Here is a 20,788-nt window from a genome sequence, read left to right on the forward strand (position 1 = left end):
GATGTGATTTAGATTGTAAGAAAAATTAAGAACAGTAATTTGAATTTCTTATCGTTCTTTCATATTTGGTACAGTTGTTATAAATAATATGTATACATATTTTACAATGATATGGAAATGCTAATATCATCTTCCAAACTTGGACGTACATGTTCATGATAGCATTAGAGCCGAAAGTATAGAATTGATAGTTCCGTTAGGATACGGCAGGCATAAAGAATGTTTTTATAGAAGTCGATTTGAAAGCGAGCGGAGGGCAATATTTGTGATGGCACATATCACACGACCTTCCTTCTGCCAAGCTCCCGTATGAAGGGGGAGGGAAGAATATCAGTGTGGAAGCTGATATATCTCCACTGGCAAAAGGAAGGTGGTTTGACTTGCTCATATACCATCGCGTGCGGGAGGATTTGCTATCGACGAGTACTGTCTCCAAATTTCTAATATGACATCAGCATTTAGTCGAATAGGATTTTTATTGCACAGTTCTGTTTTCTCATTGCGTCCGTCTCGTCGCAACCAACTTGGCTGCCTCGGAGAGAACAAAGCAGAGAAAGGCACTACACTACATATTTTGTTTTAAGTGCAGTCGATCAAACAGTTTCGTCGAATGTTGTGAAAAATGACAGCTTGACCGTTTGTTCGTTTTGGTGGAAGCTTCGACGAAAACGAAGGAGGCCGACGAGAGCGTGCGAGAAAGCGTTCATCGTTCTTCTTGCGACAGATCTTGACGGCGATAGACGCACGTGTGCTGAGTGGTTTTTCTAGTATTTAGTTCGGCCGATTTAATTCGTTGTTTCGGCTGGTTTTAAATTTTAGTTACCATCGGAACACAGACACAATTGTGGCAGGGCTGGAAGGGATTGTAGTGTATCTCGACGATTGCTTTGTATCGGGGCGTTCACAAGAAGAACACGACCGGAGGTTGAATGCTCTTTTGAGATGTTTTAAGGACTATGGAGTGCAAATAAATTGGGACAAGTGTGTATTTATTGTTGAGCGTTTGGAATGTTTGGGTCATGCATTATCGACTATTGGAGTAAAACCGGTGGGAAGCAGGATTTTGGCCTTACAAAAATGTTGAGAGCCAGCGAACCTTTCTGAATTACGAAGTTTCCTCGGCCTCATTACTTGTGTGGGAAGGTTTATTCCACACTTGGCAATTAAAACAGATCCTCTTAGAAACTTGAGTTAGCACAAGAAGGCCATCCCGCCATTGTAGTTATGAAGAGAAGATTAAGGCAAAAAGTGTGGTGGCCGTCAATGGATAAAGAAGTAGAAGCTTTCGTGAAACGCTGCAAGGATTGTGCGATAGTGTCTTCGCTAGGACCACCTGAGCCATTGATACAGACAATTATTATTATTATTTATTCAGACTAAGGCCGAAGTGGCCTGTGCGGTATATAAGAGTCTTCTCCATTCGGCTCGGTCCATGGCTACACGTCGCCAATCACGCAGTCTACGGAGGGTCCGCAAGTCATTTTCCACCTGATCGATCCACCTTGCCCGCTGCGCACCTCGCCTTCTTGTGCCCGTCGGATCGTTGTCGAGAACCATTTTCACCGGGTTACTGTCCGACATTCTGGCTACGTGCCCGGCCCATCGCAGTCGTCCGATTTTCGCGGTGTGAACGATGGATGGTTCTCCCAACAGCTGATGCAATTCGTGGTTCATTCGCCTCCTCCACGTACCGTCCGCCATCTGCACCCCACCATAGATGGTACGCAGCACTTTCCTTTCGAAAACTCCAAGTGCGCGTTGGTCCTCCACGAGCATCGTCCAGGTCTCGTGTCCGTAGAGAACTACCGGTCTAATTAGCGTTTTGTAGATTGTCAGTTTGGTACGGCGGCGAACTCTATTCGATCGGAGCGTCTTGCGGAGTCCAAAGTACGTACGATTTCCAGCCATTATGCGTCTCCGAATTTCTCTGCTGGTGTCATTTTCGGCAGTCACCAGTGAGCCCAAGTACACAAATTCTTCTACCACCTCGATTTCGTCACCACCGATGCAAACTCGCGGTGGGTGGCTCACATTGTCTTCTCTTGAACCTCTACCTATCATGTACTTCGTCTTCGACGTGTTGATGACTAGTCCGATTGATACAGACAAAGATGCCGGATAAACCGTGGTGCCGTGGCATATTGCAATAGATTTTATAGGACCTCTACCGTCAGGGCATAATTTGCTAGTTCTGGTAGACTATTTCAGCAGATTTGTAGTAGCAGAAGTAGTAGTGATCAAAGAAACAACGGCGACACTTACAATACAAGCATTGCACGAAACATTTTGCAGATATGGTATTCCAGACTTATTGAAGTCGGAAAATGGTCCACAGTTTGTCAGTGAAGCATTGACACAGTTCTGTAAAGATTTTGGAATTCATTTGCGAAAATCGACCGCCTATTGGCCTCAGGCCAATGGTGAAGTTGAGCGAGCTAATAGGCCGTTGAAGAAACCGTGTATCCGTATCACAGTTCGTCGTAGCATGCATGGAATAATAAAAGTGGCTTCCGTATTGTATGGAGTGCCCTTTGCTGTCCCAGCATTAAGTTTATTTTTAAGTAATAGACTTAAGCTCAAATTAATCGGCCAAGCTCTAGATTGGCTCGCAAAATGGGCTCTTCCGGCTTACCCTTCTTTATAGTTTAAGATATTCTCGCACTACGTTTGGCGGGACCCGTGTGTGGTTGAGATGAAACGTTGACAGTTAAACCGTAGATGTAGTTCCAAAGAAAACATAATGGAGAAGATCACAAAACAGTTATCAAAGATTTGTACAACAAAATCTATCTATCCTAAGGTATTTTGAGATATTATTTAGTCAAAAATAAAATAAATTTCCTACAAACGCATCGTTAGTTTACTTCACGCAAAACCCGAAACCGTTCTAAGTACCGAAAGAATTGGGTGAATTGTCCCGAACTCCATCTCACTGAACATATATTCATTTCATCATGAAACGAAGAAATACAGCACAAATTTCGTTGCTTCTTTTTGTCACAATTAGAAACCATTCAAATTGCTTTTCATTGCTTTGTTTTCAATGGGATGAATATCGGAGCCATGAGATGAATTCCAGGAGCCGTTTCCCTATATTCTTCATCTCCATCTCCAACAAACCCATTTATCTTTTGTATCCTTTAATCGCACAGTGTAAAATCTTTTATTTAACTTTCAACTACACGACTAGAACGTATGGATGGAGAAAACGTGAGAGCGGTATAACTTCTTCAATGCAAAATTACCATTCAGCTACATATATATCTAACTAGGCGGGCACCCAACCCACTGTTTCCCATTCATCCACCCATGGTTCAGTTGAGCCATCAATAGAGGCTCTTGGTGCAAGGTGCACCAAAAAGGCTTTTGTTTTCCTATAGAGACATTTTGTTGATGTAATATAGGGTAGGATGCGTAATTATATAGCAATGTACCTATCTTCGATAAATTTGATTAAAATACTATCAAAAATCTAAACCTAACATGACCAAAATATCTGACGATGCTGCTCCTATTGTGCATATCGCTCCAGTTTCCCCGCTGCTCCATAACCCATAAAAATCGATCGACAATTCAATCATGTCAGCTTGGCGTTCGCGACATTCCATTTAGCGCTAGATGCTTTCCACCGTGGGAAAGTTTTTCCCGGAATAGAAGAGCCACATTTTGCTTTAACATACTCGGTCCTCGTTCTGTGTGGCAATTTTGTCACCATTATCCATCTCGATTTTTCTGGTGCTCATCACATGCACTATTTTGAGATGGAAATCACTTCCATCAAATCAGGATGATTAATATCTCAATCCTTTTTTCACTTTTTCACAATCCTTTCGCATCTGTAGTGCTTCACACCTTTTAATGATGATTCCGAATTCAACCACTTGAGAATCGCCGCACAACAAGGGAATTCCAAACACTGGTCAATCTTATCACAATCATATCTATTGAGATTACGAGATGCGATGGATGCTTCGATTTTTCGCTCCCCATAAAGAATTCACGAACAAAAACCCACTCACTTCCGCGTTACACAACGCAATCAATTCAGGCCACGACCAACGACGGAAAATGTAATTCCAGAACACAGCGACGGCGGCGATATAGCGACAAGGACGCGTAAAAGCACAACCCGATCTGAGGAATATTCCTATTTTTGTTCAACACCACAGGTTAGCAGCTGGCCGCCATGCTCTTGACCGACAAAATAATTGACCAAGCTATCGGCGAAAGGCCAATGGCGAACCGATCCCTGTATCGCGGATGGAATCTCTCCGGCGACTGTTACCGCTGGAGCCGATTCCATCGACAGAAGGACCAGATGGCGTATACACTTCACGGATTGAGATCCCCTTGGTGTATGAGTGTGTGCCAAATGGCGAGGAGAATGCGAGGCGCCTGCGTATTTCTAATCGTATCAGTCCTCCCGTCGTCGGTTGGCCAGTCAGTGGGCGAGAAGTTAAAGCTCACAGCACGCTCAAGCAACGGACCATGGACAGATCATAAATGTGCGGAGTGATTCCGTTTATGTTTCTCTTTCTGTTTATGTTTCTATTTCTATTTCTGCTTCTGTTTCTGTTTCCAAATGAGCTTTCCACTTAAAAATGGTATCTCGTTTTATTAGCTCATTAGAATCTGTAACTAAATTTAAATAAACTTTCTTGGTTTCTGTCGTGGCCGAGCGAATGCCTTAGACATCCGTCGAAAATCTGAATTGCTATGGTAGTAGTAGTAGTAGTAAAATTCTTCTTTATTTAAAACATTTTTTGTTCTACAATCATTTTTAACATGTACAGTGATCGGCCGGCTTGGCCCTCCAACTTCAATTTCAATTATTGTTATTATTATCATTATTACTACGTTTTTACTTAATTTTTAAAATATAATGTATCATGACGGCCTTCAGGAGGCGCTAGTGTGTTTTGACGTAGGACTTACGTCTCTCTTTACTATACCGGGTGTCATTTCAAAATATTCAAATCGACAGCGTTACGCTGTGTTGAAAGATTTTATACGTTAATAGCGTTCGTCTCAGTGGACGAATTTCTGCGGTAAGCCCCTCAATCGACAGATTTCAAGTATGCCTTTCATGTCCATGCTTGATAAGACCCGAAAAACTTGTTTCAATAGGCATGAAACTGTTTTCAATGAAAAACATTGAGATCAAGGGAACCTATAAATATGGGTACCGCATAATTCTTGCATCATTCCATTACCACGTTCTGATTCGTGCAGACACCAGCGAATGAGCAGCCGCTGGGTCTGCCGAGAAGCCATAAAATAGCGCAACGCGATTTTTTCATTTCATTCTGACCGGGACAAGCGAAGCAACCGCATCATCGATTGAACAGCACTCACACCTTTTAGCAGGGAATGAAGTCATCAAAGCCACCATCATCAGCCGAAAGCTAGCCAGTACAGCAGCAGTCCACCCTACAGACCCGACAAAGCAGCAATGCTGAGCAGATACCGGCAGCAGCAGCAGAGTCGAGCCGAGACCGGCCGGCATCGGTGATGAGCCGAGACAGGCTGAAGAAAAGCCACATGATGATGCATGTATGTCCAAAAAACAAACGGTTCTTCAGAGAGCCATTGGCATTGATACAAAAATATGTAGAAAAACATTGTTTGATACTGACCGCACACAAAGCGAACGTGACTGAATGATCGTCCCATGTTATGAATTCTAAAACTTATCACCCGAAATCCCATGTCCGGGTGCTTCCTTCCTTCTACTACTAACAATGTTGTCTCAGAAATGAACACCCTACTTCCCACCTGAACTGCAATTCTAAGCTCGCTTGCCCGGCTTATTGGCCTGTATCAAGCGAAAAGTCCCGTTAAGAAATAGACGCCAGCAGCGAGCAACAAGCGTAAAAAAGGAGAAGCCCTTCTCGAACGCGTTGATGATGATGACGCTTTGGCTGACAAAGAAGCGGGATACAAGATACTAGCTGATTGGCCCACCAATTGGGAAGCAGAGAAGATTCAAAATTAAGTAGTATAAAAGAAAAGTGCATTCGCTCGCAGAGCATTCTGTCTTTTTTATACCATCACTAAAAATTCGAGGTTATTTGAAAAGATCATTTTCTTACTTTTTGCACTTAGCCGAAGCAAACAGCCTTTTTCAAGGCTCTAAGAGTTAAAAATAATGTTCTCCTTCAGTCGCTATCGCACGGATTAGAAGGCCCTTCAGTGGAAGAGCTGATATACAGTCTACATCCCCTGCTGAGCCAATTTGTGGTTTATTTCAGGCAGTCCTTCAGTGGGAAGGTTGCCACTGTCGAGGCTAATATTACGTGACCGGACAGATACTTCCTGAATTTTTTTTGATGATTTTTGTTCGAGGTAGATTTGATTTCTGTGTCGGTTTGATGAGAAGATTTTGCCAAGGAATGGTATGCAACGCCGATTATTTATCCAAAATAGTTGATGTGAGAAATTTGGACAGATTATGTATCTTAAAGGCATGGTCAAGTCAAGTCCTACGTCCACTTAGCGGTTATGTCACAGACATTACCCACTGTTCGTTTTTTAAAATTTGATAACCTAACTAGTATGTACACTAATATTTACAATAAAAATTTGATAACCTAGATTGGAACTAGCGCCCTAAGCGCTTCTTGGTCCGAGTGCAAGCAACGGACCCTAAACTTTTCTTTACACTCACCAAAGCGTTCATGTAAGGTTTTTATTCCGGCCAGACGGTGGACCTCGGATGTTGTTGTCCTGGGAGGAGTGTTGAGGATCATCCTCTGGAATTTGTTTTGGACCCGTTGAAGTTTGAGGTGGTGGGTTTTAGCGCAGCTCTCCCAGACCGGCATGCCATATTCGATCACAGGGAGAATGATTTGCTTGTAGACAGCAAGCTTATTTTTCAGGGACAATGACGACCGGCGGTTGATCAAAGGGTACAGTAGTTTCAACAAGACGTTGCACTTTGTCACCGTTTTGTCAACCTGTTGCCTGAAAATAAGCTTGCTGTCGAGCCAAGGTGGTCAAGCCAAGGTAGTCGGCCTCATTGGCCCATTCCACAGTCGTGCCATTGAGGATGATTTTACAGTCCTCAGGCGGAACAAGTTTAGGGGATTTGGAGTGGGGGAAAATGATGACCTGGGTCTTCGCCGCGTTGATACAGATCTTCCAGCTGGTGAGGTACTCTGTCAGAGCATCCAGGCCTCGTTGGAGTTTTGTCACTAGCGCACTGATCACTCTACCGTTGTAGACGATGGATGTGTCATCTGCGAACAGAGACAGAATGCCGCCTTCTGGAGGTTCTGGCATGTCGGAGGTAAACAGATTGAAAAGCAGTGGCCCGAGGATACTGCCCTGGGGGACGCCTGCGACGATGTTGTGCGCATTGGAACTCGCTCCGCTGATTGAGACCCGGAATGTCCTTGCCGACAGGTAATTGTTGATGATTTTCACCAGGTAGCTGGGAAGATTGTAGCGTTGTAGTTTGTACACCAGGCCATCATGCCATACATTGTCAAATGCCTTCTCGACATCGAGTAAGGCCATGGCGGATGTTTTCGAGACAAACTTGTTCCGTCTGAGGACGTTGGTAACTCGGGTCAGTTGGTGTACAGTTGACCGACCGCATCGGAAACCAAACTGTTCCTCGAGCAAGATGTTGAGATTTTCGGCAGACTCAAGTAACCGATGATGAATAGTTTTTTCGAATAGCTTGGATAACCCTGAGAGAAGGCTGATGGGCCGATAACTTTTGGGAGAGGAAGAATCCTTCCCAGGCTTACGGATGGGGATGACTTTCGCTGACTTCCAGGACGATGGGAAGTAGCTGAGCCGGAGACACTGATTAAAGATCAGCGAGAGGTGCTCAAAGAACGGAGCACTCATGTGTTTGAGCTCGAGATTCAGGATGCTGCCGAAGCCTGGGGCCTTCATGTTCTTCGACGATTTGATATAGGCCGTCAATTCGTCAGCTGAGATTTCCAACTCCTCCGAGAAGTCGTTGGGAATCAAATGGATGTTGTTAGCATGCTCGTTGACGGCTGCTTCGTGTGGACTGACGATGTTCTGCCCAAGATTGTGTGAGCTGACGAAGTGACGACCTATTTCAGCGACCTTCTCTGCAGGAGTTATCAAGCGATTCTTAGAGCCACTAGACAGTGGGATCAAAGGCGGAATGGGCCGAGGCTTGGATTTTAGAATTTTGGTCATTTTCCAGAACGGCTTAGCATAATCTGGGAGAGTGCGGATCTTATTCGAGAAGTCGTTATTTTTGAGGTCCACCATTCTGGCCTTGATAATTTTTGTGATTCGATTGCAGCGTGCCTTAAGCTCAGGCAGTCAAGTACTCTGAAACTGCCTGCGAGTGACATTCCGCAATCGAATCAAATCTTTGGTGAGTGTATCGATGTTTAAGGAGTTGCTTACCTGCCGAGCCGTCGGGACATGCTGCTCTCTGGCCACCAAGATTGCCTCTTCGATGGCACACAGCTGGCGGTCGATACTTTCTGGCGTCTCCGGATGCACCTCGTAGTCGACGGTGTTATCGCCGCACTGCTGGAACCGCTGCCAGTTCACTCGGTGGTAGTTCCGTCGTAACTGCTGGTGCCGATTGACCGAGGAGCCCAGTTCCGCCACCACCGGATAGTGATCCGAACTGAGCTCCTGGTATACAACCGGCGGCGAGACGTGGTCACTCAGGTTTGTTATGTAGAGGTCGAGCGTTGCGTGGGCACCGGACCGACTCAGCCGAGTGGGGGCTTAAGATCGTGTAGTGGCCTTCCTCCATGTCGTTGCTCCAGATGGTGCCGTTTCGATTGCCGCGACTGTTGCCCCAGGTTTGATGTTTGGCATTCAAGTCCCCGGCAATGATATACTGGCCTTGCCTCCGCGTCAGCTTGACGATGTCCCTCCGAAGGGCAGCCGGTGATCCATCGCCGGCTTTGGCTTGCGTTGGACAGTACGCCGCGATGAGCGCGATTGTGCCGACCGAAATGGTGATTTCGACACCGATGGCCTCGATGACACTGAGCTGGAAGCTTGGAAGCAGACGACAGTTGATGTTGTAGCGGAGAGCGATGGCCACACCACCTCCCCTGGTCGGCCGGTCGAGTCGCACGATGCGGAAGTCCGGGATGTTGATGTTCACCTCCGGTTTTAGGTGCGTTTCGGTGATGAACGCCACGTCTATTTCCTTCTCCTCAAGGAAATACTTCAGCTCTATTATTTTGCTCTTGAGCGAGCAAGCGTTCCAGTTGATCAGGCCCACCCTAGCAGCCATTTTCGATGATGAACATGCTAAGAGTGAAGACCTGGTCGAAGCGGGTTTTGCAGCCGCGCAGCCGAGTGGCGAGCTGCGCGAAGATCGGCATCAGTTGCTCCGGAGTGTACAGCGGAGCAGATTCTTCCGGTGGGACGGCTTCGTTCTTCGACTGTCGATGGAACCCAGGAGGAGGGAGCGGGGGCCATTCGCTGGTGGATGGTGCCGACGATGATGGAGCTTGGACCGATGCAGCTGCCGCTGCCAGTCGCTTGTGCGGCTGTAGCGGTGGGAGTATTGGAATCACACGACGGGGAGCCGGGATGACTGGAAAGTTCACCTCGTTGATTACAGGAACACGGTTCTTCTTCGGCATGGACCTGGTGGAAGCCTTCTTCCGGATTTCCAGGAACTCGGCTCGCTTTGGGCAGCCCTTTGTGGTGTCCCGATGTTTGTCGCCACATTTGCCCCTCTTGGGATCGGCCACCTCCATTTTGTCGCACTCGTCAGTCGGATGGGGTTCGCCACACTTGTTGCAGCGCGGCAGTTCCTGGTGCCGTGCCCGAAATTGAAGCAGTTGGTGCATTGCGTGACATCGCGGTGCACTGTCCGATATCGCTCCCAGTCAACGACGGTGTAATTTATAACGCCAACCAGCTTCAGGTCCTTCCAGGTAGTGGAGCCGTGCTCCAGATGGATCAGGTAAAGCTGGTCGTGATAGCTTTTCGACTTGTCGTGACGAGCGATCTTGTGCACGGCCACTGGCTTCAGTCCGCAACTTTCAAGCTCTGCTTGGAGCTCTTCCTCCTTCATGTCGTGAAGTCCTCGCAGCAAAGCCTTGAGCGGCTTCGTGCCGGGGTGGTCATGAGTGAAGTACTCATACTTGTGGACCTCGAGGAACTCCACGACGGATTGATGATGGTCCTTGTTTGCCGGTATCACTTTCACGCCCTCGCTGCAGAGCCGAAAAGTACATTACAGCCCCTTAGCGATCAGCTGGCGAATTTTTGGGAGTAAATCCGGTGGATCGCCTTTCACAAACACGGGCGGGCACTTCTCCTTCCGCTCCGGTTGCCCCTGCGGCAGCTGCGATTGCTGCTTCTTCCTCTTTTTCGGCGGATTGCCGGCGTCATCAAGCGGCAACGGCGAGAACACGTTGCTCTGCAAAAGCTGCTTGGAGGGGTTACCCGCGCCTCCAAGAGCAGTCCGCTTAGGCACTTTTCCAACGACCGAATCGGCCACCGAGTCTCCCATGACGGGTCTGGGAGAAAATAACGCCAACGCTACGAAGCGAAAACGTAAACAGCGAACGAACGAGAAAAAACACTTGGAAAAAATGCGCGAGCAAAAAACACATCCGTACGTGCTGCTGTCTCGAACTGAAATGAAGCCTGGGCTTTGTACTCACAAGCTCTCACAAGTATGTCCAGCAGGAACATGTGGCTCTAGTGATAGATAGGCGATGTATACCAAATGTTAACATGTATCGTTTATCGAAGCGTGTTTGTTCATTTTGTTCTGTCAATCGAGTTCATATTAGAATAATCATGGGCACTGATGCATTCAGAAGTCGATTGCTTTGATCAACCTTTTTGTTTGCATTGAAATAATTCAGGCGTTTATTCTAAAACTCCAATTTTATTTCCAACATAATCTGGTACTACTTCTACAGAAGCTCTGAAAGCTTCCTCCAGGAGCTCTGAAAGCTTTCTCCTGAAGCTCTAGAACCATTGACACGCTATTCAACTTCATACGATTATGTTTCGTCTTGAGCGTTATGCAATCATGGCAGAGGTCGGTGCCACCCGCTTACTCACCATTGGAATGTCATCGGGAACTCCTTCAGATACACTCATGTGGAGCCTTGGACCGTCGATGGTTCTGCTGCTAAATGTGCTTCAACACATCGGCCATCATTTCTTCCAGTTCAAATCAAATATCTATGGACGTATGATATATTGTCCGTTAGTGATGAGTTAACACTCCATTTGTGCCATATCTTACCACTAATGCCCAAGTTCATGTGGGCAGGAACTTGCAACCAGAGCAGAGATTAGTACAGGGAATCAGTTTCTTACCCAGCTACTCCTATCCCTACCTCCCCGTGGTGCTGGCCGGGATACGAGCAACCTTAGGGAAGATCGGGTAACCAACCCCGGTGGGAACTATGGTCGTATGCTGACAGGGAAGGGGGGGGGTTTGCTCCTCTCCGGAGGTGCAAAACTTACTGAGCGTCTGTTCTCCATGTCAGGATCGGTTCACAACAGCGTCTGTTCTCCATGTTAGGGGCGGCTGATTCATTGTCCGAGTACCAGCGAGGGACTCTAAGTGAAACTGTGCACCATGGTCCACCGGGAATAAAGAGGAATGGTCCTCCGGAAATTTAGGGGGTTTGGTGTCAGGCCCTGCAAACCAGCAAAAAAAACTCAAGCAACGAACAATCAACAAGAGAGTACGGACCGGAACCATCGGCGAAGATCACTGCGACGAAAAGGGACTAGCGATTGGAAACTCGGTTCGTGAAACTGCAAATCTCTCAACATCATCGGAAGCACACGCATACTCGCCGATGTGCTCAAGGACCGTGGATTCGGCATCGTAGCGCTGCAGGAGGTTTGTTGGAAGGGATCAATGGTGCGAACGTTTAGAGGTAATCATACCATCTACCAGAGCTGCGGCAACACACACGAGCTGGGAACAGCTTTCAAAGTGATGGGCGATATGCAAAGGAGCGTGATCGGGAGGTGGCCGATCAATGAAAGAATGTGCAGGTTGAGGATCAAAGGCCGGTTCTTCAACTTCAGCATAATCAACGTCCACAGCCCACACTCCGGAAGCACTGATGATGATAAGGACGCATTCTACGCGCAGCTGGAACGTGAGTACGGCAGCTGCCCAAGCCACGACGTCAAAATCATCATAGAAGATTTGAACGCTCAGGTTGGCCAAGAGGAGGAGTTTAGACCGACTATTGGAAAGTTCAGCGCTCACCGGCTGACGAACGAAAAAGGCCTACGACTAATTGATTTCGCCGCTTCCAAGGATATGGCCATTCGCAGCACCTACTTCCAACACAGCCTCCCATATCGGTACACCTGGAGATCACCACTGCAGACAGAATCACAAATCGACGTCAGGACATATCGTGGCGCTAACATCGACTCTGACCACTATCTGGCGATGGTTAAACTGCGCCCAAAACTTTCCGTCATCAACAATGTTCGGTACCGACGACGCCGCGGTACGACCTAGAGCGACTGAAGCAATCTGATGTCGCCATTGCATACGCGCAGCATCTCGAGGCAGCGTTGCCGGAAGAGGGTGAGCTCGATGGGCCCCTCTTGAGGACTGCTGGAATACAGTTAAAGCAGCCATTAACGCACCATCTGTTCGTTGATTTCAAGGCGGCATACGACAGTATAGACCGCGTAGAGCTATGGAAAATTATGGACGAGAACAGCTTCCCTGGGAAGCTTACCAGACTGATCAAAGCAACGGTGGATGGTGTGCAAAACTGTGTGAAGATTTCGGGCGAACACTCCAGTTCATTCGAATCGCGCCGGGGACTAAGACAAGGTGATGGACTTTCGTGCCTGTTGTTCAACATTGCGCTAGAAGGTGTCATGCGGAGAGCCGGGTGTAACAGCCGGGGTACGATTTTCAACAGATCCAGTCAATTTATTTGCTTCGCGGATGACATGGACATTGTCGGCCGAACATTTGCAAAGGAACTGTACACCCGCCTGAAACGTGAAGCAACAAAAGTTGGACTGGTGGTGAATGCGTCAAAGGTAAAGTACATGCTTGTGGGCGGAACCTGTGGGCCTGGGAAGCAGTGTTACGATAGACGGGGATACCTTCGAGGTGGTCGAGGAATTCGTCTACCTCGGATCCTTGCTAACGGCTGACAACAACGTTAGTCGTGAAATACGAAGGCGCATCATCTGTGGAAGTCGGGCCTACTACGGGCTCCAGAAGAAACTGCGGTCGAAAAAGATTCGCCACCGCACCAAATCTGTCATGTACAAGACGCTTATAAGACCGGTTGTCCTCTACGGACATGAAACATGGACAATGCTCGAGGAGGACTTGCAAGCACTCGGAGTATTCGAGAGACGGGTGCTTAGGACCATTTTTGGCGGTGTGCAAGAAGACGGTGTTTGGCGGCGAAGAATGAACCATGAGCTCGCCCAACTCTACGGCGAACCCAGTATCCAGAAGGTAAGAATTTTGTTTCGATTCTTTACTTTTCCGATTCAGTGAACGGAATTTAACATGTGATTGAGATAGAAAAAGACATTTCTTTGGAACACGATACCAACCTTTAGACACAGAGAACAGACATGGAGGCTCGAACAAAATTTCTTACAAAACATGTGTAAACAAACAAACCGAACCTCAACGCCATCGACGTCGACATTGCAACTCACAAGCTCATTTTGACGACACGATGGCGCTGGTATGCTCTTGCATGCATAACGACACTAGCGCTCAGAGGCATTTTTTGATGACGCTAGCGCAGATTCTACACGGGATAACGACGACATTCCAAAGTAATTTCAAAATGAACAGTAAAAACTTATCATAACATAGTGAGTGTAGCTTCAACGTCTGTATTCTGTGCTTTAGATGTAGACTAAATAAATGAATATATAAAGCAAAGTTGTAAATAAAATGAGAGATCATTTTAAAAAACCGATTTGTTTTCTAGATAAATTGTGGACGCAAAAAAGTGTATCAGAAAATAATTGTTATTGATCTATTTATTGATAATTATTATTAATCTATTTTTGGCCTGAGACGAGACCTGCAAAGACGGCTTCTTTTTCCTTGTTTTGACACTTGTTCTTCTTTTCATCACAGTTGATCATCGATTCTCAACTGTTTCCTTGAGTGTTTCACCTAAATCCCGGGTAGAATCTTCTGAGCACAATAAAAGTGTTTGTGATTTACGGATTTTAAACTTATTTTTATAAAGATTTTCCTATCGGAAATAAAACACGTATTCATAACAGTTCAATATTAAGCTGTCCGGCTTTTCTAGAATACTTTTCAAAGTGAAAAAGTACTCGTAAAACAAAATCATTCGGAATACTTTTTGAGGGATACCAATACTTTTACACAAAAAGGTGCTGGTTGCATCTGACAATTCGTGACAGCGCTTGCTGGTTGCAGATGAAGTTACATTTTTTCCTCTTTGCAAGTCCCGTCCCAGTTTTTGGCGAGACAAAGTTTGACGGGTCAGTCAGCTTTAGTCGCTTTTTTATTATAAATATATTTCATTATTTTCGTTCTTCGTGCATATCAACTCCGCTGGGGTTAATCTTATCGTTTTGTTGTCATTGTCAAAACGCCGTCCGCCATTTTTTTCGGAATCATCGGCACGAGAAGACCGCAAACGTCATCGCACGACGGACGACGGCTCGCACCCTTTTCGTCGCTGTCAAAATCGCTAGTGACTGCGTGGTGAAATCTCTTCACCGGAAAAATCAGGTGAAAAGCAATAAATCAGTGCTACAAAGTTACAAATTTTAGCCCAAACCAGTGCTCAGTGCCCGCGGCCGCTAATGTCAACATGTCCCGGTATATGCAACGTCCGGAAAATGCCCTAAAACGGGCCAATGGTAAGTAGCCGTAGAACGGGTCTAGCCGAGTAGTGCATCCAATATGGTGGCTTTCAAATCGCTCCTGCAGGAAATTAATGCTGTGTCAGCGTTGTCCGAATTTAAGATTTTAAAATTTAATGGTTTTTTCATAAGGGTTTTCCCAGATCAAATATTATTTATAATAATGATTTTTGGAATCCATCAAAACATTAAGGCCAACATTTGTAGATTCTTAATAGTAAAGGGAATTGTCGAAAAATGTGGAGAAAGTATATTATTGCTTGAAAAAAAAATCTTATGTCTGGTAAAGCTGAAGAAATATTTCGATGATCTTTTGATAATCGTCAGCGTAGTAACTAGTTTATAATAAACGATTAGTACTAAAAGTTCTATTTGAGGCCAATTTAAACTTCGACGCTAAGGTCGAGACACTGAAGAAGGCCGAAATACACATAGGAAAACTTTTATCATGTAGTGGAAAAGAATGAAAATAGTACAAGCTCGTCTTATTTTAATTTATGTTCATCCATCTTTTAGAATTCATCGAAGTGGGCAAGCCGGCCCGTGCGCTGGACACCCTGCAGGAAGTGTTCCGCATCAAGAAATGGACCTACACCTGGTCCGAGTCGGTGATTGAGCCGATCATGTTCAAGTACTTGGACCTCTGTGTCGAGCTGAAGAAGTCCCACATCGCCAAGGAGGGCCTGTTCCAGTACCGGAACATGTTCCAGCTGGTCAACGTGGGTTCGCTGGAGAACGTCATCCGGGGCTACCTGAAGATGGCCGAGGAACGCACGGAAGCCGCCCAGCAGCAGTCGTCGCAGGCCATTCTGGATATTGACGATTTGGATAACTTGGCCACGCCCGAATCGATCCTGATGAGTGCTGTCTGCGGCGAGGATGCCCAGGATCGTTCGGATCGAACGATTCTGCTGCCGTGGGTTAAGTTCCTGTGGGAGAGTTACTGCCAGTGTTTGGAACTGTTGAAGGTGAATTCTCACTGCGAGAATTTGTATCACGATATTGCGAAGATGGCTTTCGGATTCTGTTTGAAGTACAACCGGAAGATGGAGTTTAGGAAGCTCTGCGAGAAGTTGAGGAAACATCTGGAGGATATCAGCAAGGTCAGCTCGCAAACAGCAAATGTTAGCATCTCGAAGCCGGAAACGCAGCAGTTGAATTTGGACACGCGTCTAAATCAATTGGATTGTGCCATTCAAATGGAACTGTGGCTGGAGGCTTACAAAGCCATCGAGGACATCCATGGGCTGATGACGTTATCTAAGAAGACGCCGATGCCGAAAACAATGGCACTGTACTACCAGAAGCTGGCCATGGTTTTCTGGAAAGCCGGAAATCAATTGTTCCATGCCGCTGCCCTGCTGAAGTTGTTCCAGCTGTCCCGTGACATGAAGAAAAATGTCACCCAGGAGGAGATTCAAAGAATGACCTCCCATGTTCTAATTGCCACTTTGGCAATTCCGCTTCCGTCGGCTCACCCAGAGTTCGATCGGTTCATCGAAACCGATAAGAGTCCGCTGGAAAAAGCACAGAAACTTGCAGTGCTGCTCGGACTTCAGCAGCCGCCTACTCGTGTTTCGCTGTTGAAGGATGTCCTCCGTTTGAACGTACTTCAGTTGGCAGCTCCCCAGTTCCAGAATTTGTACAAGTGGCTGGAAGTAGAGTTTGATCCTTTGAATCTATGCGAGCGCGTTCAAAGCATCATCGAGGAAATTACAGTCGATGAGAACAATCCTTACGCCCAGTACACTCAGGCTTTGCAGGACGTAACCTTGGTCCGTTTGGTGCGCCAAGTTTCTCAGGTCTATCAATCGATCGAGTTCTCTCGTTTCCTGGCATTGGCCAAATTTTCCACCAGCTTCTACTTGGAACGTATCCTCGTCGACTGCGTGCGCCACAACGACATGCAAATCACGATCGATCATCGCAATCACTGTGTCCACTTCGGAACCGATCTTAGCGAAAGCCAGCGTGAGGACCATCCTGATGGTCCCACCCTCCAATCCATGCCCTCGGAGCAGGTCCGTTCACAACTGGTCAACATGTCCGTTGTGTTGCACCGAGCCATCGCGACCATCAATCCCAACCGACACAAGGCCGAGCGTGATCGTCTCCGGGCCCAGATGGTCAAAAGCTACGAAGAGAACATGGTCAAAGAACACCAACGCATTCTTCAACGCCAGAAGAAGATCGAAGACCGCAAGGAGTACATCGAGAGGGTGAATCTTGAGCGCGAAGAGAAGGAACTCCGCCATCAAGAGGAAATCGCTCGCCAGCACAAGATTGCCGAAATACGCCGACTTGAGCAGGAAAACGAAGAACGCGAACGGAAACGACAAGAGAATGAAATGCAAATGATCAAGGAACGCAACATTAAGGATAAGATCGATCAAATCAAGCAGACGGCCGCCGGTCAAAAGATCCTGAAAAAGTTCGACGAGGAGGACATCAAGAAGATGAACGCCGAAGAGATCGCAGCAAAGGAGGCGGAAGAACGTCTCAAGGAGCGCAAGGCGCACGATAACAATCTCAAGTCTCAGGAGAAGAAGATCGATTACTTTGAGCGGGCCAAACGCCAAGAAGAAATTCCGCTGATCGACAAATATCTCGAGGACAAGCTTGTGCAGGATAAGCAATTCTGGGAGAAACAGGAAGCCACCCGCATTGAGGCGGCCATCGCCGAACGCAAGAACGCGGAAGCCGTCCAGGAGCGGTTGAAGCGCATGCAACCCGACCGGGAAATCTTCTGGCAGAAGCTGAAGGGCGAACGAAGCAACCAGTTCGCCGAAAAACTTAAGGCCTTCAATGCCGCCCTGGATGAGGAACGCAAACGTCGCCTAGCGGACCGAGTCTACCAGCGTCACGAAGAGCGCCGTCAGAAATGGCACCGCGAAAAAGAGGAGGAACGTCGGCGAATCGAAGATGAAATTCGAAAGCAGAAGGAAGAGGAAGAACGTATCGAGCGGGAACGACGTATGGAGGAGCGACGCATCGAGCTCGAGAAATCTAAGGCAATCGTAGAGAAGCAGCGTGCCCGCGATGAAGAGATCGCGAAAAAACATCAAGAGGATCGTGAACGCCAGCGTGCTTCCTACAACAACGAAAAGGATTCCTGGAGAGATCGTCGCGGAGGTGACGCACCGGCTGCTGCTCCATCTGCTGCGGCCTCACAAGAACCGAAACAAGAATCCGATTGGAGAGCCACCGGACCGCGAGAACCTAAAGGAGAGGATGCTCCTAAGAAGGAGGGAATTTTCCAGCCGCGCTTCCGTGACATACGTAGTAGTGCCCCAGCTGGACGAGCTGGAGGAGAGGACCAGGATACGAATAAATGGCGTCGCGGTGGTGAGCGCCAAGACGACGAAGGAAAGGACGATCGCGATGGACCTCGCCGGATGGGTGGTGACCGGCCAATGCGTCACGACGGTCGAGACGACCGCGGACCGATGCGAGATGATCGTGGTCCAATTCGTCGAGGTGATCGGCCTCCACTGCGGTAGGTTTCCTATTAAAATGGTCAAGGAATTATTTTGCCTAATATAATTATTTTTTTTAATAGTGATGGTGAACGCGGAGGTGGCATGCGTCGGGATGGTGGCGACCGTCAGAACTTTGGAGGCAACCGTGATCGTCGTGACGATCGCGGAGGTTTACGCCGTGACGATCGTGGTGGCGACACGTGGCGCAGTGCAGCACCCCGCGGAGACCAAGGTTCCAGCTGGCGAAACCTACCCCGACAGGAGCCAGCCAAGCCGAAGGACGACCGTCGCGAGGAGCGGCCGAAGGAAGGTACGTTCCTGAACTGATTGAAAATTCAAATGTATCAGTTGTTAAATATACTTGCTTTTTTCTACAGCCCGCAACACTGGTCCGGATGAGGACGGTTGGACCGACGTAAAGCACCACCGTTGAACGCACAATATCCAGCGTTGATTCAAATACCTATATGCAACCTTTTTCAATATTGTTAGATATATTTCTTATTTGTGTTTGGCAAAACAGTTAATTTTAAAAACATTCTTGCTAATATAATAAGCTGCATTAGAATAGGCGAAATGGTTCCCAGTTCCAATGAGCAAAAACTTGAATCTACTTCTAATCGATATTTGAATTATTGCAAAACGGAAGGAACCATGTTTGTCAAATTACAAAACGGGGGGCAATACGTTACAAGCACACTACCTAACTCATGATATACACAACAAGTATAGACACACATTGACTTATTAATCGACTTAGATATTGGATTGAATGACAAACTTGATAGAAATGGCTAATGAAACTGGGTTCGAGAAATATTTGCCTTGCGCGAATTGTGTTCCGATAATGAAAACTAAATTCTATTCTCAAAACAGTCGCTTTGAATAATATAATCCCTATGTAATCAGAATACTGCGGATATGAAATTTTAATTGTCCGAACATTTCCATTCCACGGGATAGTTCTTTATAAAGCGTACCTACCGCGATGGCAATGCTTCAAGGAGCGTCAATGTTGTAACCATAATAGATTGAATGTGTGTTATCCACTAATGCTGTAGCATCGCCAAAAGCTGGGAATCGGCTTTACTCTATTGGGAAAAATTTACCAACGCGTGATTGGGTGGCAGCCAATGTGCAAGCTGAGTATAAAAGGCCGTTTCTTCAACTATAGCATCATCAACATGCACTGCCCACACGTTGGGTCGACGACGAGAAAGAAGCATTTTGCCAACTGCGGGAAGTTGATCGGTAAATAAACGGTTAGGTAGGAGGGAAGGAAATCTATAGACCGAAGGATGCATAAATTTAGCATACTCCCGCGGAATGGTAGTCCGAAAGACTTTCATCCACCGCAAGAACATCCAAAAGCCCACAAGAAAATCACCTAACCAAGAGACGTAAAACAAAATCGACCACGTCCTAGTCGACGGTAAATTCTGCTCCAAAATCACTAACGTCCGGACCCACCGCAGTGCGAATATTGAATCCGACCACTACCTTGTAGCAGTATGCATGCGCTCAAAACTCTCGACGGTGTACAAAACGCGTCGAAATCGAACGCCACGGCTTAACATAAGGTGGCTACAAGACGGTAAACTAGCCCAAGACTACGCGCAGCAGCTGGAAGTGGCACTCCCAACGGAAGAGCAACTAGGCGCATCATCTCTTGAAGATATCTGGAGGGATATTCGATCCGCCATTGGAAGCACCGCAACTGCAGCACTAGGCACGGTGGCCTCGGATCAGAGAAACGACTGGTATGACGGCGAATGTGAGCAGTTAGTTGTGCGCATGGGCGAGATTGCTACAACACCGCACGAGGGCGAACGAGGCACGATACAAACGGGCGCGGAACAGACAAAACTCGATTTTTCGGAGGAAAAAGCGCCAGCAGACCGTGAAGAGACGGAGCAACTGTACTGCGCTAATATCGTACGAAAGTTCTATGAGAAGTTAAACCGTTAACGTAAGAGCCACGTGCCGCAGCCTGACATGTGTATGGAACGGAAATCTTACCGTTATGGAAACATCGGAACATCGTGCCACTCAGGTGCACCAATTGCAGTCAGACAACGTGGACGACCCAAACTGCTAGATCAGCAGTTTGTCCATTATAAATAACCCGCGAGCGCGTGGCGCGTTTTCTTTCCTTTCTTTTTTAAAAAGTGAATCCATATCACGATTCCCATAAGTGGGATCGTGAGGTGTTTAAAAAGTGCTAAAAATCCCGTCGCACGCGAACCTGCAACAACGTGAACATCAAACCCCTCGGATGTGGATATCATTTACGTGAGTAACTCATTTTTATTATCTTTAATAAAATAAACCGCTAAACAATGCCAGAGACCAGACTGTCAGAGATTGAGGCGTTGAAGGCTGAAATTGATCAGCTCAAGGCAATTGATGACGTCGGGAAATAGTAGTAAATTTACTATTCCCGATCCCATCAA

At 46.9% G+C, this 20,788-nt stretch overlaps 2 protein-coding genes across 6 annotated transcripts in view; one reads left to right on the forward strand and one right to left on the reverse strand.

Annotated features, from left to right (window-relative positions):
• LOC134202860 (endothelin-converting enzyme homolog) overlaps positions 1-4,289 on the reverse strand; it is an 81,156-nt gene extending 76,867 nt beyond the window's left edge. Inside the window, exon 1 of one of the 5 annotated variants that reach the window (XM_062677847.1) lies at positions 4,020-4,289. The gene's annotated coding sequence lies outside the window, so the exon portion shown is untranslated. Of the gene's footprint in view, positions 1-3,680; positions 3,809-3,852 lie in introns of those variants that run through there. The other 4 variants (XM_062677861.1, XM_062677853.1, XM_062677843.1 and 1 more) reach the window with 4 other exon arrangements.
• Positions 4,290-14,618: 10,329 nt separating this feature from the next.
• LOC134202703 (eukaryotic translation initiation factor 3 subunit A) lies at positions 14,619-19,246 on the forward strand. The gene is made up of 4 exons (XM_062677716.1): positions 14,619-14,853; positions 15,373-18,352; positions 18,416-18,645; positions 18,713-19,246. The coding sequence occupies exons 1-4, from the start codon at positions 14,805-14,807 to the stop codon at positions 18,766-18,768; spliced, it is 3,315 nt and encodes a 1,104-aa protein (XP_062533700.1). The 5' UTR covers positions 14,619-14,804; the 3' UTR covers positions 18,769-19,246.
• The last annotated feature ends 1,542 nt before the right edge of the window (positions 19,247-20,788 follow it).

This window comes from Armigeres subalbatus, chromosome 1, assembly GCF_024139115.2.
Source record: "Armigeres subalbatus isolate Guangzhou_Male chromosome 1, GZ_Asu_2, whole genome shotgun sequence".
Taxonomy (NCBI): domain Eukaryota; kingdom Metazoa; phylum Arthropoda; class Insecta; order Diptera; family Culicidae; genus Armigeres; species Armigeres subalbatus.